The 16568-nt window shown below is 49.0% G+C and overlaps 4 protein-coding genes across 5 annotated transcripts; 3 read left to right on the top strand and 1 right to left on the bottom strand.

Moving 5' to 3' along the window:
• Nucleotides 1-5850: 5850 nt before the first annotated feature.
• Nucleotides 5851-8625, bottom strand: TrAFT101_008706 (uncharacterized protein). The gene is made up of 2 exons (XM_024901833.2): nt 8087-8625; nt 5851-7884 (listed from the first exon to the last, which is right to left on the bottom strand). Exons 1-2 carry the CDS (start codon nt 8520-8522, stop codon nt 6119-6121), a joined length of 2202 nt encoding a protein of 733 aa, XP_024761874.1. The 5' UTR covers nt 8523-8625; the 3' UTR covers nt 5851-6118.
• Nucleotides 8626-12272: 3647 nt separating this feature from the next.
• TrAFT101_008705 (uncharacterized protein) lies at nt 12273-13648 on the top strand. Its single transcript, XM_024901834.2, has 2 exons — nt 12273-12532; nt 12613-13648. Exons 1-2 carry the CDS (start codon nt 12450-12452, stop codon nt 13457-13459), a joined length of 930 nt encoding a protein of 309 aa, XP_024761876.1. The 5' UTR covers nt 12273-12449; the 3' UTR covers nt 13460-13648.
• A 195-nt stretch (nt 13649-13843) lies between these two features.
• Nucleotides 13844-14747, top strand: TrAFT101_008704 (uncharacterized protein). 2 transcript variants are annotated; one of them, XM_024902449.2, is made up of 4 exons: nt 13844-13879; nt 13967-14093; nt 14168-14183; nt 14239-14747. In XM_024902449.2, exons 2-4 carry the CDS (start codon nt 14001-14003, stop codon nt 14631-14633), a joined length of 504 nt encoding a protein of 167 aa, XP_024761877.2. In that variant the 5' UTR covers nt 13844-13879; nt 13967-14000; the 3' UTR covers nt 14634-14747. The 2 variants fall into 2 exon arrangements, with proteins under 2 accessions (XP_024761877.2, XP_065984526.1); XM_066128408.1 differs by lacking the exons at nt 13844-13879; nt 14168-14183 and having other exon boundaries at nt 13954-14093; nt 14239-14661.
• Nucleotides 14748-15261: 514 nt separating this feature from the next.
• Nucleotides 15262-16481, top strand: TrAFT101_008703 (uncharacterized protein). The gene is made up of 2 exons (XM_024907925.2): nt 15262-15755; nt 15815-16481. The coding sequence occupies exons 1-2, from the start codon at nt 15427-15429 to the stop codon at nt 16263-16265; spliced, it is 780 nt and encodes a 259-aa protein (XP_024761878.1). The 5' UTR covers nt 15262-15426; the 3' UTR covers nt 16266-16481.
• The last annotated feature ends 87 nt before the right edge of the window (nt 16482-16568 follow it).

The raw sequence follows: 16568 nt of genomic DNA, 5'->3' as shown, positions 1-16568 counted from the left end.
TGAAAACTGGACCTGGTTTTCCGGGGTTGGCATCCGGCCTTCTGATTGGCGTTTTGATTCGACGCCCCAGGGACTGAACCCGCGTTCTGGCAAGCTCGTGGCCGGGGCGTGCGCGGAACAAAAGAGCTAAAAGAATCACTCCGATGATGAGCCGGGAAATAGCGGGGAGCGGCCGTATTGCAAGCGGACGTTGGCGACATGGACCGTCTCGAGGTTCCCCAGACTGACAAGACATTTCCAGCTGTCGGCTGACATGCTTCCCCGCAAAGACGGGTCGCTGGTCAACTGGCTACGAGTCTGATCCCAATGCTGGTTTTCGAGACGTAATTGCAGAGCTTTGTCGCGTGGCGCCCGCTGCCGAATTCGGCATTCTTATTCACGAGAGGTGCGTGCTGAGAAACGATGACTTTACGGGCGCATGTGAATCCAGTACCTACCTAGGTACTGGCAGTTGTCAATTCGAATCCCGCATTCGAATCCCGTGGGCTGTAGTGGGATCAGCGGTATTCAAACGAGCAAAATAAGAAGCTTATTTGCCGAATATACGATTTCTCATCATTGAACCATATGCCCAGAGCCGCTCTGAGCCAAGTGGGCAGTTACGCTATTTTGTCAATGGGAGTCGTCCCACATGCAGAGACATGGTAATGGGCCGTCCCAAGAGCAATTTGCGGCCCGATGAATCTCGCATGCGCTTCTTTGCTGAACCAACGTCGTGAACTGGTCAACACGTGGAATCCCCACGGGGTTTGATTTCAATGTGTCACAAACTCTCTGGCAATTCGTCTCGGCTCCTACGTGGCGGCAGAGCTAGTACAGAGTGGTCATTTGAATGCAACGCAGGTATCTTGCCACAAAAGTTCCCAGCCTCAACTGGAAGATGGGCCAAAGCTCTGTCCTTACGACATACTATGACATACCTACTCCTATTTGCACGGCGTCGCTTGCCCAAGCCTTCAAGTGGGCTGCCAAGACGAATTAGGTCCCAGTGCAGCAGGCTTGATCGTATATCAGGGTCTGCATGCATGCGCTGAAGAATTTCGGTGATGAGCCTGATGCAATGGTGCATCACTCGCTGCACTTTTTCCATTCGCATCCCCACTGTCAGGCTCTCTCGAAAAGACCAAAACCTCTTAGCCAAGTAAGTGGCTATGGAGTGTGTGAGACTGGTGTGATGCCGTCTAATACCTAAGGTAGGTACTATGCATGAAAGTCTGCAAGCGAACAAGTCACTTCTCCAAGTCTTGCCTCGCCCTTGTCCACGCGCCATCTAGCGAACATGGCATGCCGCCTGTTGATCGCCGCCGACTAGGACTATCGCCGCCGATAACCTCAGCCACGCGGAGTTGGGCAGGAAAACGGGCGCATGGGTGGCATCTGGCTATAACTGCAGCTGTGAACGCCCTCTGCCACTACATTTTGGCCCTGGCATATTATGCAGGTGCAGCATCCTCCATTTTTAGCCATATACAGTTACTCTCTATGTATTGCACCACTACTTGATCTGCCCGCATTTTTAGACTCAGGACCTGAGGGCTCAGATTCATCGGCTGCACTTTACCAAGACTTGAGCTGGCCTTGGTTTCGATTTTAGCAGACGTCAAAAGTTCAGCAGCCAATTTGCTGGCCGTTGAGCACGGCTGCACAAAGTTGTGCCGAGAGTAACCATAGGCAGCCAAGCACGCAATCGACATGTTTTTACATAGACCCCTAAGGCCGTCTCTTTTGGAGGAAATGGAACCTCATGAGATATCACAAAAGACAGTGGTGACGTACGGGACATTATACAGTAGAGCGTCATCACAAAAAAAAAAAAAAGGAACTTGCGAATAGAGCAAAAATTTACAACTGCTACTACTGGAGCCGCCGGGCCTTGCTAGTGGTATGAGTCGGCGGCAATATTCCCACCGCGCCCCTGCTCAAGAACCTCAAACTCGAAAGGTGGATGAGTTTTGAACTACATCCACTTGCACGCTGGTTTCCGAAATGAATGATTATGCATGGGAAGTGGGCATACAGCGTTGCATTTTTCGCTGTTTTCCCTCAATTTACGGCTGCAATGGGAAGACAGGCTAAAGTCACAGGCTGCAGAAATGGAGGCGAGGGCCAGAAATACGGTCAGGTGCGTTATAAACGGCGTCTACGGAGTACGCCATGCTTGCTCCTCCAGTTTCCCCACATGAAAACTTGAACGTGCTGTGCTTTGGCCAGGTTGTTTATTTGCGGTTTTATTTTTATTTTATCCTCTCTTTTCTGTCAATTTTGTTTCTTAAATTCGGAGTTCTGACCATGCCGCAGTACAACTGGCACAATAAGAGCAATCCAATCATGCCACTCACTTTTTTATTATGTATGTGAGACTAAGTAACATAAGGTGGTATAGACTGCATGATACGTTGGATCTCTTCTCTCTCTCTCTCTCTCTCTCTTTTTTTTTTTTTTTTTTAATTTGGATTCCGTCTATTTGAAGATAACAATAGATGATGTCCCCATCCCACTAGATATCACATCTAGTTCTTCTCATCTACTGTACTAATAAAGCGGAGCTACTAACATGTCGATAGCTCGCGGCATGTCTCAGCCTAGAGGACAATCAACAATAGGCGACGGCATACTACCTAGCACTAGGTATTCACATGGCGTGTCTCCCCGGTATTTGACAGACTACTACTACCACTTTGTACAAGTATGTATGTGGCAGCAGCCGCTGATGGCTTGCGTCTGTACCCCGGACCTTGGCTGTCGAGGTAACATTTCCTTTTATGCGACATGGAACGCTACATTCGAGCTGTCGACTGGGGTGGCACTGCAGCCGTAAAATACCCCTTGAGGAAGGTATGAAGCCCGTTCCATGTCAAAGTGGTAACATATCCTACCCACGTCGACTCAAATTGAGGCAGTCAACTTACATTTCCTTGACTGACGTACTCAATTTAACAGAGTAGCATGTAAGGAAATGTTCTGCAGCTTTCAAAGTGTGGCTAGCTATTCCCACCATCTTGGCACTGGAGCCCTCCTCTGTCGTGGTACACTCTGGACAGCCACTGGCCTTTGCCCGATAGGGCCCTTGCATGAAGCTCTGCAAGGTAGAAATGCGGATGTGGGATTCACAGCCGCAGTTCCCGAAGGTCTTTGGAGGGTGGCAGCAGGGCCAGATACTGTTGCTCCTCCTCCATATCTATCGATTGCATGATCCAGTCGCACTGCACCTACATCTTCGGCAAGGCATGTCTTTCGATCTTGCCACTGAACTAGCCACTGAGACACAATATCGCTCGTAAACTTCTCCAGGAACCGAGGTACCCTTATAAACCAGTGGCTCGGGCGACTCCCGACTCCTCAGCATTACCCATTCGCGGTGTGTTGATGCGTTGCACTGAATGTGGGGATACTTGGTTTGCCTTGCCCTGCGATCGCTTGACGGCTCAGTTGCTGATCGCTGTTTTCTTATCTCCATCTTTATTCCCTTGAGTTTAGCTGGGAGATACTTTTCATAGGAGATACAGTGCTACAAGTTGAGTATGAAGAACAAAAGAACTGAGCTGCAGAGAGCAGAGAACAGGCAGAGAATAGGTAGCCGTCGCGATAGGGGCAGAAACTCTAAAACGGCTGCCTGAAGCCAAACAGCTTGGCAGCGGGTCTTGAATAGTGAGCGATAGGGCCCCGCGCTGCCTCTTTTCGTCCTCTTTTACGCTGCCTGCTGAGCCGTCAATTCCTCAATGAGTCTGGGGCCCGAAGTTGACCATGGTCCAGCGGTAAATAGGTAGCGATCGTCGATAGGCGCCCCTCTCTCTCCCCCTCCAAAGAAGAGCTACGACGACACGGGAAACAGGGTCCTGGTCTTGCCAAAGGGTCCTTTTACCATTGCCTTATCACAGCTGGATGTCGACGCGTTGCCACAAATAGCATGGGTGCAGCTCTGCGCATGCACCGAACACTCCTTTCGTGCTTTGGAGGGAAAAACGAACTTTTGCCGCTGCTCCACCCTCCTTCGTCCCTCCCACAGAGATTGGGGAGGGGGCAAGGCGGCTAGGCAGGCTTTGCAGTAGCTCGGCCGGGCGAACACATGTACGAGAGCGAATTTGGAGGCGAGCGCGGGGTTTTGCTGTATTTTTCTTCTTCTTTTTTGGTCTGTCTCTCTGGCGAAAGCGCGAAGAGAGGCTGCCGAGAAAGCTACATGGGCTGAGAGCAATGCCCTTTTGCGGCGTTCGCCATTCTTTCTGTTTGCTTCCTGTTTCACTTGGTGGTGAGATATTTTTTTTTTTCCTCCCTCCACTTTCTGCGCTTTCGCCTTTCGGCTTATCTAGCACCTTTTATGACGAGGTTGCTACGTGTGAGTGTTTGTTTATTCTGCATGCTACTGCCAACCACGACTAGAACATTGAAGTGGAGATTTTTTTTCCAGATGGAAAAGTAAATGTCTTTGGGTAAATTGGGAGAAGAAAAAGAAGCCTAATGCCGAGCTAAGTCTCACGGCTTTTTTTTTTCTTGTGAAAGAGGGCATTCAAACTCAAAAAAGGCGAGTGGATTTGAGCGTGTCGGTGCTGTCTGTTTCAATACTGCTACGGTACATCCCATCTTTTGTTTCTTTGTTCCCCAAATACGAAGACGCAATATTTAGTAGTTCGTATCCACGCAAAACACGACGCTAGGATCGTGATAAGAGAGATTGCACTTTTGTCTTCTTTGACTAAGGCTGTTTTCTTCCGTCATTTCTATCAATGGGAAAATCCCGCTGTACATGCCTGCTATCTTTTATCTATCTCTGCCCATCCTAGAACGGGCACCATATGTAGGTTATCAGAGTCGAGGGTATGAAACAAAATTACAAAAGGTCCTTAAGCGAGATACTTGTGTCTTTGTTCATTCGTTTTTGTTTCCATAAAGAGAGGCTAGGCTGGGATGGGTGCCCAGACGACTAATTGGGCGGTCTAGAACAGCTGTATGTATATATTTAGAAGAAGAAGAAAATATTAAATAGATACATAAAATAAATAAGTAAGTGATTATGAAAATTAAAAAAGAAAAAAAGAAAAAAAGAAGAAAAAAAAATCGAAAGAAGACGTGGGAGGAAATGCACGACAGGGTAGCAAAGCGGCTTTTTTTTTTTTTTTTTTTTTTTTTGTTTTTTTTTTTTTTTTTGGCTACCATTGATGATATGATTCTATTGATAATTTTCCCGGCGAGCGGCTAATCTACATCGTGGGGCCTAGTCCATCCTGATCCTTCTGTTGGTTGATGGATCCCGATGCATCTTTCTAGAAACATAAAGGTGAAGAAGAAATGGAAAGGTGAAGAGGGAATTTTACGAGCAGGTTCCCCATTAGCAGCGTACACTTCTTTGACGTTCTCTCATCGAGGGATGCCGGAAAATTCAAGAATGTCAAGGTGTTGTGTAGTATTTTCAGAGTGATATGTATTTAATTCCAAATAATTTTCTTGTGTCTGCCATCAAAATATCTCAGCTACTGTATTTCGACAAGCTGGCGAAAATTGCTCATTTCGTTACCGAATACGTGACTGCATTGGAACTCTGAATAGCACATGGTGCCTATAACCAAAAAGGAGCACCCGTTTCATCTAGCTAAAGATTGAGCATCGCTATGATCCGTCATTGGTTGACTAGGCTGTAAGCATAATATTCTGTCACATTTTATAAGAAAGACTTGGACTGTTTTCTCCGAATGTGAGCCTATTTCGGCGGTTAATCTGCAGAGTGAAAGTGGAAAATACACCTCAAGCATACGCCATCATGTCGGCTTCTTTAGCATACCTTCGAGTCACGGTAATGGGGTGTGACGTATCATAGCAAAGTTGAAAGAATAAATTATTAACTGAGATATGGGGAATATCAACTAGAGCCAAGCGTCATTCCCATCTGTCCATGTAGAGGACCCTCAGGTTCAAGAAATATTATCCACATCTCGGGACTGGTAAATAAAATAGCATTATGGGTCAAATGATGTACACAAGCGGAGCCTTTGGATGTGCTTTGCCTTCAATACACTTGAGCACATGAATGGTCACCTTCATCTAAGGGTGCCTGGAGGCTCTTCTCTTTTCCTTTGAACTAACATAACCAACTTGTACAACGCTCATCTCATATATCACATTATATTTACAACAAAACAGCAGCGACGGCGCCGGCGATCAGGGCAACCATGGCAGGGGCGCGGAATCCAGCGGCTCCAGCCGGAACGGGAGGCAGACCGGATTGGGCAGGCTGAGAAGGAGCAGCGCCGCTAGGGGCGACGACAGTTGTCAAGCCACCGGTAGGGAGGGGGCCAGAGCCCGGTGTGACGACTGGAGAAACGACAGCCGGAGAAGAAACAGCGTGCTGGGGCGGCGGCGGGTAGTAGGCGGATTGAGCCGGGCTGGTGACGACAGGGGCTGTGGCCGATGAAGCTGCGTTGGTCAAGATGGGAGTCGAAGCAATGCCGGAGGGGGTGGGGACCGCAGCAGCAGCACAGGTGGCGCATGAGGGGATCGCAACGGGGGCCGTCTGGGTGACGATGGGGGTGACAACAATGACATGAGGCGCCGTCTGAGGGTTGGAGCAAGTGTCCTTGCCCTGGCTGCAAGTGTAGGTGTTGGGCAGCGTGAAGGTGGCAGTGATCTCGGGAGCCGGTGGCACGCTGGGGAAAGCAGTAGGACTGGAACCCTCAACCGGGCACCAAGTCGTGTAGGCAGTAACAACCTCGGTCGTGACGTGGCCAACAGGGCAGTTGGTGACGCTGGGTGGGCAAGAAGTGATGGTATACACGTTTGTCGTGGTGAAAGTCGAAGTGTAAGTTGGAGCGGCAGTGGTAGCGTATGCAGGCGCGGTGGTGGTGTCGTGTTGGGTGGCAGCAGCCGAGCTGATCTCAGAGATAACGGTGGTGCTGCCATGCGGGACGCTGTAGGTAACAGTGCCGTTGGCAAATCGGTGAGAGGAGGTCGTGGGCTTATATCCGCTGGTAGCCGGTGCAGTGGTGGTGATGGCCTCAGACGTGGTGGTGGCTGCTGCAGACGTGGAGACGTGCACAGAGGTGTTGGCAGCGGAGGTGGTGGAGAGAGTTGGCACGGCGGAGGTAGTGGTTTGGCCAGCAGCAGCACAATCGCCCTTGAGACCAGATGGGACGGAGTCAGCACCCTTGCCGATAGGAATCAGGTGTGTACCGCAGTCCTCGTTTTTGGCGACGTGGATGTTTTGGTTATCCCAGTCAAAGACGACATAAGCAGCCCTCAAGAAAGTATCGCCGAGAACGGGGAAGTCGTCATCCTGAGAAACGCCAAGCTTGCAGATGCCCAGGTCAGGCTGCTGCCAGATGAAATCCTTGTAGTCAACACTGACAACGGCATCGCCAAACTTGAAGTTGACTGATCCGGGGGTGTCAATGATATCGCAGGGTACCAAGTAGTCGCCAGAGCTAGCCTCGATGTGAGCCGAAGGGAAAGCTGCGAGGATCTTGTTGAAGAGAGAGCCAGGAAGGGTGCTGACAGTGTAGCCACTGTCGAGAAGCACCGGCTGGCCGTTGGGCTTGTTGAAGATTTCAACATCAGATCCATCCTCTTTGGTAACGGTCATACCATCCATGTAGATCCAGTAACGAGTATAGCCATCCGGAGACGAGGCGGCGGGAATGATGGGTCGCTTCACCAGGGGGCCGGAAAACTTCTTGGTGTCGATGCCACCGTAGATAACGGAGCCTCGGTCGCTGTCAAGGCCTCGGATATCAAGACTGAAAGCTCTGCTGTTGATGAAGCCCTGCTTAGCCAAGTTGTCGATGACTAGAGGGTAAGAATTGGTCCAGCCACTCAAGCTAGGACCGGCACCGAGGATACCAATAGAGGCAAATTCACTGTCAGTTGCAACACCGAAGAGCTGCTGGCTGATTCTGGATGCTGTATTGCTAGTTAGCAAATGTTGGTTTTGTTTTTTTCCCCCTAGTACTAAATGGTCCCCTCCCAAAAAGCTCTTCTCCTGGTCCTCTTGCTCGAAGTAGGCGCATATGATATATTGTGCGGCCATCCTTCCCTCTCTTCTCTCATATCACAACACTCTGCAGAACGGCAAAAGAAAATGGAAACCAATGCATAAACTTACAGCCCAGCTGGACATAGTCGTAGCCGTAGACGAAATCAACATAGCCAGTGCCGTACTTAATACCTCCATTGGCCTTGGTGTTGTAAAAAGTCTTGGATGCGTTATATCGGCCAAAGCTCTCGCAAAAGGCTGGATCGGTAGCCTTGCTGCACTCGGGGTTGACCCATAGCTCGGAAGAGCCTGTATCGAAATTGACGCTCACTGCCTGCGGTGGGGTACCGATTTCGAGTTCAATGCTGTAAAAGTAACCAGTCTCCTGGGATTGCAATTCGGCGCTATCCTGGCGCCTGTGCAGGTGCTTAGAACGGGCACCTTTGGAAGCAGTAATGGAATATCGCATAATGCCGCCCTCCTCGACGTTCTTGTTGTCGTCGAGGAATTCGAGGGCTTGAGCCGCAAGCGGCCATGCCGCGAGCGCATAAAGAGTGGAACGCATGCTGTGACAGTATGCAAAACAATGCCGGCGTAAAGAATGACCGGCAAAGAAGCTGTATTAGAAGTCAAAAAAGAATGAAAGACTGAAAACCAGTTGGACAAGAAAGGGAGTGACGTGGGTGAGGAGAAGGGAGACCTCTGAGGTAGAGGGAGCTGGCTCAGGGAGCAGCAGCATTATGTACAATTAAACCACTTCCCTGCCGGCGCGCGTGTGGATAACTTAGTTCGCCTTGAAGAGCGAACAGCACCCATGGCCATCGCGTGGGTCCCCATGCACGAATGGCGCTGCTTCAGCGAGCAAAACGGCCACAGGGTTGCGCCAGTACGACGGCTCTGCTTGAGGCTGTTTGGCCAAGCCGCCGGCAGTGGGTAATGGGAGCACAGAGGAAATGAAGACGGCCAGGGGAAGGCGGAGAGCTCCCGCCTTTCCACCTCCTCGTTGTGGCGATAGACTAAAGAGGCGCTTGAGCGTAGCACCAGACCGAGAGGCCTCAGCTTTTTTTGCAGCTCTAATCGGCCGAATCTTGCTGCAGAACACGGAGGGCTCGGTAGCAGTGGATTCGCTCTATTTCTACGCTAAAGCGCCAAGCGATGGACCGCTTGCTTGGATCATGCGTGGTGATGCTCGTATATGGTTCTGCTTCGTATGTAAAGAAGTGATTGCACTCTTTTTGGTGCCATTTTCGATATCCCATCTCTTGGCCAGATCTTCTTCAGCTTCATCGTCATTTCTCCTTGGCAGATTGAGGCAGGTGGTGGCAGGTTGACAGGCAGGCTGCTCTCAAAGCTACCGAAAGAGGAGGGGGAAGATATGCTTCTTAGGGCCTTGGCGACGATCCTGAAATCAGGGAAATACATATGAATGGCCCAAGTGTGTGTTCCTCCGCCAATCCCCTCTCGCATCGGTCGATATACTTGTCGATCTTTCTTGTCCCTGAGGCTGTGATAGCTACGCCAGTGGGCGGGATGCGAAGTTAAACTCCAAGCCCATCACCCGTTAAGGCAAAGACGAGCGCCTCGTGTGGAGGGAACGAGAGAAAGCACGGCTTCGGTAGCGTTGATTGAACACGACGGGCCGGGCTAAGCAGTTGGGACTGGAGACAGGGATCCGATATAAAGGGGGTCCGAGCTGAACACCAACAGCCATCCGTTAATATCGCAGGGTTTCGCGTGCGAGAACAGACGAAACGAAACAGATGGGCCGCCAAGATATTTGCGGGTGCGTGCCGACGGCTGAGCGGCTCTCCTGGTTATTTTCTTTGGATACAATGATGATGATGATAAACAAGCAATCAGACGAAGAAGATGAATCTGCGCTGATTGCGTCGCCTGCCAATGGCCGTTTTGCAGCGACAACATGAAGGTTGATGAGGGAAAGATGATGGAGGGGATCCGCTCTGTTTCGGTTCCTGCATTAGACCAACACGCTTATCGCTTAGTTTGGGTGCTTGGTGCCCCTTTTTGGTCCTTAGCACGGCTGCGCGCTACAGGGGTTGCCCAACTCTTGTGTGCAGCCTGTAAAGGCGCTGTAAAGGCGCTGATACGGCGCAGATACAGCACGCACTGGTGGGTTGCCACCACATACATATACAGTATACATGCTTGTAGATTATGCCTTGTAAACCAGCTGCACATATCAATCACCTCGTATTGGCCCTTTCAACTCGCAAGGGAGCTACCATCAGCGAGAGAGCATTAGCCTTAGAACACACTCAATCATTTGTCCCTACGGCGTCGATGGATTCAGCACGCCAAGCAGTCCATAAATAGAAGTAGGGAGGCAGCGTGTTAAACGCCAAAGCAGAGCAAAATATGGGGTAAGGAGTTATAGTGCTACGGAGCAATTTACTCTTTCTAAGGCTACACGATCTACTGTCGTACAACGCTGGCAGGTTGTAATAGTTAAGATTGCGTCGTTCCTAGGCAATTTGCCTCAGCCGTAAGACTGAATCTGGAGTCCAGGATGCATGGCCTGTCAGGTACTTGATGCTAGATAAGCCGGCAGTGGTACTACATGTAGCAATTACTTACAGGCGGACTCGTACGGATCATCTTAGAACTTGTAGCTCCATGGACATTCCGCATTCGCTTATACGTGATCCAAACCAGAGCATGCAAAGCAGAGACAGTCGTACACGATAAATAACCGACGCAATCGAGACTCATTCTGTGTATCAGTCAAGCCGCCTTTAGCCACCTTGGTCTGTTTCACTCTGTGATACTCTACCTCAGCTAGGTGGATGCATAATGTAATTCTTCTCCTGGTTCAGCGTCGTCGCTATACTCCTCAGACTATGCATAAAGTATAGAGATGACGGGTATAGAATAAGAAAATTTAACCTCGTATCTTGCCGAGAAATGTCTAATGAAATCTCGGGCACGTTAAGCGAGCAGTGTTAATATTAATCGCGAAATCACGACGCTCCAGGCCGACTTACTTTTAGACGCATCGCATAATGTACGCAAGATTGAAACACGCCTGTATTTATACTTGGAGTCTTGCTGGTGTACACTCAATTCCGTTTGTGATTATGTGTGTGCATTTGAAGTACATGTTTTTATTTCCCTTTTTTTTCCATCCTCAAAGAAAAAAGAAAAAAAAAAAAAAAAACTGCTAGAAAATTGATTAGCTGTTGGTGAAAGTTGCAAGACCAAGTAAGCATGTGTGCGACTTTTTAGGGTAGCCAGTTCTACAAGTGCCGATATGTTGCGGATATTATTCCAGACGCTCTGCTTTCCACTACCTGCCTGCTTAACACCATAGCTATGGCTGGTGACTTATAGGGGAGGGGGGGGGGGGATAAGTGATTAATTATCTACCTTGTTTTGAATGAACTCTTGGAGAATATATGTGCCTATCCCGTGCTGTCTACAGAGTACGGGAGCATTGAGCTCGCTGTTAGCTTATATACACGAAGATACACGTATTTAGATGCTGACAGATGCCGAGCAAATTCAAGCTTTTTGCGGATGTACCCGTAAGCTATTCCACTCTCGTAGACTCAAATCCGTATCGGGAAATCCTTTGCAATATTGGATAATACGTTGCATACAATAATACGCTGCGCAAAGCGCTGTTTTCTCTGCATGTACTCTTTGGTTCGATTGCGCCTATGAAGTAGGGTAGGCATAGTCAGCTTATACGCGTCTCGCCAGCTACACGCAAAGCATACAGCGAACGATATACTGCAGAGTAAGAGATGCCCTGTTTTGATAGAATCTACTCTGTACTTGTATTCTCTTCCATTTGGCCTATGGAGGGTCGATGCGAGGGGGAAGGCAGGGGGGTTTTTACTCGTGCATAGCAGAGCCGAGGTACGAAGTACAAGCTAAGGTCAAGTTGAAAGAAAGTTGCTACGGACTCAATTTGTTTCCGGGTTTCCGTGTTATTCATCGTAGCGTGCGTTCATTCGGATGAATTGCAATGCCGAGTATGTCTCTGATTTGAAACCATTGGAAATGCATAGCTGTCGTAATCGAAACTGAACAGCAGTGGTTTTCTCAGGATGCGTGGCAACGACTTGTCCGCTATCACGCGCAGTTGACAGTATTATATAATCAGGAGATTTACAGTAGACCGATCCGTTAGGCGAATGCGAGTCCGACGTGTGAAGAACGAAGACCACAATCAGGATGAGTAATTGCGCAATGAGCTGCGTATACCATCGCTTCAATTAGTTGAAGAAGATCACCAGATGACGGATACTATACTCGCTCTCGGATTTCATAGACAGCGGGCGAATTGCCACTGCGAATTGCGACGCAAACACCTGGCTGAGTGGGGAACGTGGTATTGGCCTTATAAAGCGCCTTGGTTCCTCGCTAAAAAATAGCAAAGATTCTGTCTGGACAGATTCCACTTCGAATCAAAGTAGCAATTCGATCAACTCTTATTTCTCTTTGTACAACTTCCCGCAATAACTGGAAAATGTTTGGGCTATTTGGCACTCAGTTTTCCCCCGAAAAGGACATACCTTCGCAGGAGGGAAAAGTCATTGTCGTTACTGGAGGGTTAGTTAATAGTCCCGCGCTCTAATTTCTCACCTGAGATTTTCGCTTTGAGCCTTGACTGACACAAGGGGGGTGAACAGCAACGCTGGAATTGGCAGAGAGACGATACTGCAGCTATGCAAGCACTCGCCGAAAAAGGTCTTTCTCGCCACCAGGAATGAGGCAAAGGCGAGAGAAGCCATTGAGTCCATCAACTCTCAGCTCTCTCAGCCCGCCGACATTGTGTTTGTGCCGCTCAATCTCAGCAACCTGGCTTCAGTCGCCGCCGCCGCAGACACTCTCAACGAGAGCACTGACCGAATTGACCTGCTCTTTCTAAATGCCGGCATCATGAACCTGCCGCCAACCCAGACTGACGACGGATTCGACATCCAGCTTGGTACCAATCACGTCGGCCACTTCCTCCTCACCAAGCGGCTGCTCCCTCTGCTCAAGCAAACTGTGACCAAGTACAATGCCGATGTGCGAGTCTTGTCCATCTCATCCATGGCCAACATGGCGGCGCCGTCACTCGACACCATCATTTCCGAGGACCTCTGGAAAAAGGGCGGATGGACATCATATGCCTCCTCCAAGGCCGCCAACATCCTCTTCGCTGCCGAGCTGGCCAAGCGACACCCCGAGATCACCGCCGTGTCCGTCCATCCTGGCCTGATCAAGACGGATCTATATAGCGACACTTTTGAAGGCAGCTACTTTATGAGATATGGAATGGCGTTGGTTGGTCCCTTGGTATACCGCGACGTGGTATATGGCGCTTTGACACAGCTCTGGACCGCTACCGCAGAGAAGAGCAAAGTTCATCAGGGTGGATTTTATACGCCGGTAGGAAAGCTGCAGAAGGGGAATTCGTGGGCCAATAATGCTGATGCGCAGAAGAGGTTATGGGAGTGGACAGAGGAGAAGTTGAAGGAAAAGGGATACTAAAACAGGTCCCTTTTCCTTTATGAGTGCTATGCCTATGTTTTTTTGTTTTTGCGCCATCGATTTTGTAAACTGCTTGCATTTGTGGCGGGTATGGCTTTGCGGTATCGCTTATGGTCAATTTGTTGTTTCATCTTGTCTCGCTCTCAAAGTACACGAAGGTATTGGAAGTAGGCGGCTGGTGTATAATAGATGTTATAATAACTTCTTGTTAAAATCGAGATTGATTTACTTCTTTTAAACGTTCTCAGCCGATTTTTGGAGACCCGCGCATCTGCAAGTCGCCGCGCTTGACACTGCGGATTATGCGGTAGGATGGGACTGATTTGGCCGTCTCTTTGTCCGATCTCGCCGAAAATGGCATTATTCGGAGTAACAGCGCTAGATCCACATATTGCTATGATAGTGCATGTGTCATGAAAGGTAATCCATTCATCTTCAAATAGCTGAGATCTTTTTCTATTTTTATTTTTATTTTTTTTATTCTTTTATTTTTTGACATATTTACAGCTCTTATAATTGCATTGATTGACTTTCTGGCTACATGCCATTCCCCAATGCCATCACGGGAGGATGCCTCTGCGGGTCAATCCGTTACTCAATATCTGCGTCTAGCGAAGGCCCATGGCCGCCTCAGGTATGATTCCAATTATTATTTTGATGTCTGGAGGAACGCAGCTTAACACGTTATCTCTCCTTCTCTCACTCAAGTCATCGGCCTGCCAATGTACGTCTGACGTAATTCTTCACCTTGAAGCTTGTCAAGTTAATCACTCAAATAGGCACAATGTGTCGCAAATGGACATCGTCCCTCATTGCCCAATTCATCATCGTTTTGCCAGCGCAGTTGAGCCCGCCATTTTATAGCCAGGAAACATATGATGAGTACGAATCATCGCCTGGACGGTATAGAGGATTTTGCAAGCGATGTGGAACCTCGTTAGTTTGGCGGTCAGCAGACGATGGCAGCACAGTCGATGTGTTTCTGGGGACTGTCGATGAAAGATGGCTTGTGCATGAGGATGGTGGCAAGGTTGGACAGGCTTTGGGGAGACCCAATGGAACGCAATTTTGGATGGAGAATGCGATCCCGGGAGTGACTGATCTCATGAAGGGGGGAAAAGAGTTTCTTAGAGAAGGTGAAGATGGGTGGGAGAGAAAGAAGGAGTTGAACTAGAGGGTATAGACGAAAGCAGAATTTGTTTAAAGAATTTGTTATGCTATTGTAAGCATATGATAACAAGATGTGAACTATAGAGGTAACCACCAAATTGATGTATGGACACTAGGCTAAGTCAAACATTATGCTTCAGATGTAGTAGCTCGATGTTAAAATGAAGCTTTGCTCTAAATGTAACCCTACAATATATTCTTCTGTTATATCAGCCTTTCTTCCCATCCACTCATCTCTTTTGACGTATTATCCTCTCCTATTTCTTACTAGTTCGCTGCCCAGCGCGTAGTTTCAAAGGCCTAGACCTATTTAACAAACAAGGTATATGCAGCATTTAGCCTTAAACAACAAATCAAGCATGGCCAATACGCTAACTCTAATTAACCTACCAAACGTGCAGTGAGTCACCAACAAATCCTTCCAATCAGGTACCTTTGTAGCAGCATTGACGGCTTTACTGGGCAGTTAAACGAGGCCAAAGACACGAAATCTGAATGCACCCCTGCATCAGAGAATCGTCTACCCTTATCGCAGCATCTCATCGTGCCGTGACAGCCGGAGTTAATTGATGGCCTCGTGCACTTTTGTAAAAACTGGCCAGTGATTTGCAGTTCAACTGTCCCCTGCCGCAGATATGAGCAGCTATAATCACGTTGTACCGAGTTCAGAATACACTTGGAAGCAGTCTATCGGATAGCATGGCCACGGTATTGAACCTCGTGAATTTTATTCCTTCTCCATTTATCTCTTTAACATTCTCCTCTTAGAGCGTATCTAATAAAACTGAGCACCGACTATGCGCTTCATCTCAGCACTCGCACCGCTGGTATGCGGACTCTCCCAGCTGGCCTTTGGTCGGAGCACGAGTTATGATCTGGCTGTCACAACAGTCTTTACGCAGCCTCCGGAATGCACCGGTGGGTTGACTGAAGCGGCAACAGATACAATTATCTGGCAAAACATTATCAATCCCGCGCCAGACCTGACCTTGACATCATGTTACCCAAGTCAATTTTACCAAAGCGCAATGGCTACTGCGTCGCTTCCCCCGTTTAGCCAATTGGTGTGTCCAAATAAGTGGGAAGTTTTCAATCTCAACGCAACCTACGCTATTTGCTGCCCGTAGTAGGTACATGTAATCTTCATATTGTGCAAAGGACAGTCGTTAACTATGCTATACATAGTCGCTTTGATTTGTACATACCGCAACTGACCCATACGCAGCGCCCCGGCCTCGGGGCCGTCTGTACGTCTCTGATATGGCCAGATGTTCTTATGGATGTTACGAGTTATGACAAGACAGCTCTGGCCACCGTAATCCCAACAAAAGCTGGCTCAGATATAACCGTGGTATGGGCGACTGCGTTTGACGGAATCTTGGCGACTCCTGTTACATCACCGACTGGATTTGGTCCCATAGACAAGACCGCACTCTCTACCTCGGCTATTCCAAGCGAAAGCACAAGCACACGAACCCCTTCTGTTACCTCGAATGAGATCAGGCCATCTTCTGCTACTGCTTCAAGCAAGAGCACATCTTCTACAACTACCTCGGGCGCAACCCCGACCTCGACCAACTCAGCTCTGGCAATGATGATAATGGCGGTGGCGATACTGGCGGCGGTGGTGAGCTGAAGAAAGTGTCAAGTGGACGAGTGTGTGTGATAGAATAGCCCAAATTGACCGAGATTAGCCACTTTCCGGCGACACCACCGACTTCTTAATAAGATCTCGATGCCCCAAGCCTTCCCCCAGTATGTGAACAGCCAAGAGAGAGCCATTTTACGATTTCTTACCCCGCGTCTCTCTAGCTCTTGAGCTTCTTGCAGAATCTGGGGATCGCGGACCGCCACGGCGTAGCGCACGGATTGTGGCGGGGCCCCTCCGGACCGAAGCTGGAGGCGTCTCGGAGGACTGACAGGAGCCCGGCATCGGATA

The sequence above is a fragment of the Trichoderma asperellum genome, chromosome 5 (assembly GCF_020647865.1).
Source record: "Trichoderma asperellum chromosome 5, complete sequence".
NCBI lineage: Eukaryota > Fungi > Ascomycota > Sordariomycetes > Hypocreales > Hypocreaceae > Trichoderma > Trichoderma asperellum.
Note: the sequence above shows the minus strand (reverse complement) of the source record. Positions and strands in the feature narration are given on the sequence as shown.

What these genes read in the sequence shown, in the direction of transcription:
- TrAFT101_008706 (XM_024901833.2), bottom strand. Translation starts at nt 8,522, where the DNA reads ATGCGTTCCACTCTTTATGCGCTCGCGGCATGGCCGCTTGCGGCTCAA. An exon ending in CGACTATGTCCAGCTGGGCT is followed by an intron (nt 7,885 to 8,086) that starts GTAAGTTTATGC and finishes CTAGCAATACAG; the next exon opens with CATCCAGAATCAGCCAGCAG.
- TrAFT101_008705 (XM_024901834.2), top strand. Translation starts at nt 12,450, where the DNA reads ATGTTTGGGCTATTTGGCACTCAGTTTTCCCCCGAAAAGGACATACCT. An exon ending in GTCATTGTCGTTACTGGAGG is followed by an intron (nt 12,533 to 12,612) that starts GTTAGTTAATAG and finishes GGGGGTGAACAG; the next exon opens with CAACGCTGGAATTGGCAGAG.
- TrAFT101_008704 (XM_024902449.2), top strand. Translation starts at nt 14,001, where the DNA reads ATGCCATTCCCCAATGCCATCACGGGAGGATGCCTCTGCGGGTCAATC.
- TrAFT101_008703 (XM_024907925.2), top strand. Translation starts at nt 15,427, where the DNA reads ATGCGCTTCATCTCAGCACTCGCACCGCTGGTATGCGGACTCTCCCAG. An exon ending in TACGCTATTTGCTGCCCGTA is followed by an intron (nt 15,756 to 15,814) that starts GTAGGTACATGT and finishes TGCTATACATAG; the next exon opens with TCGCTTTGATTTGTACATAC.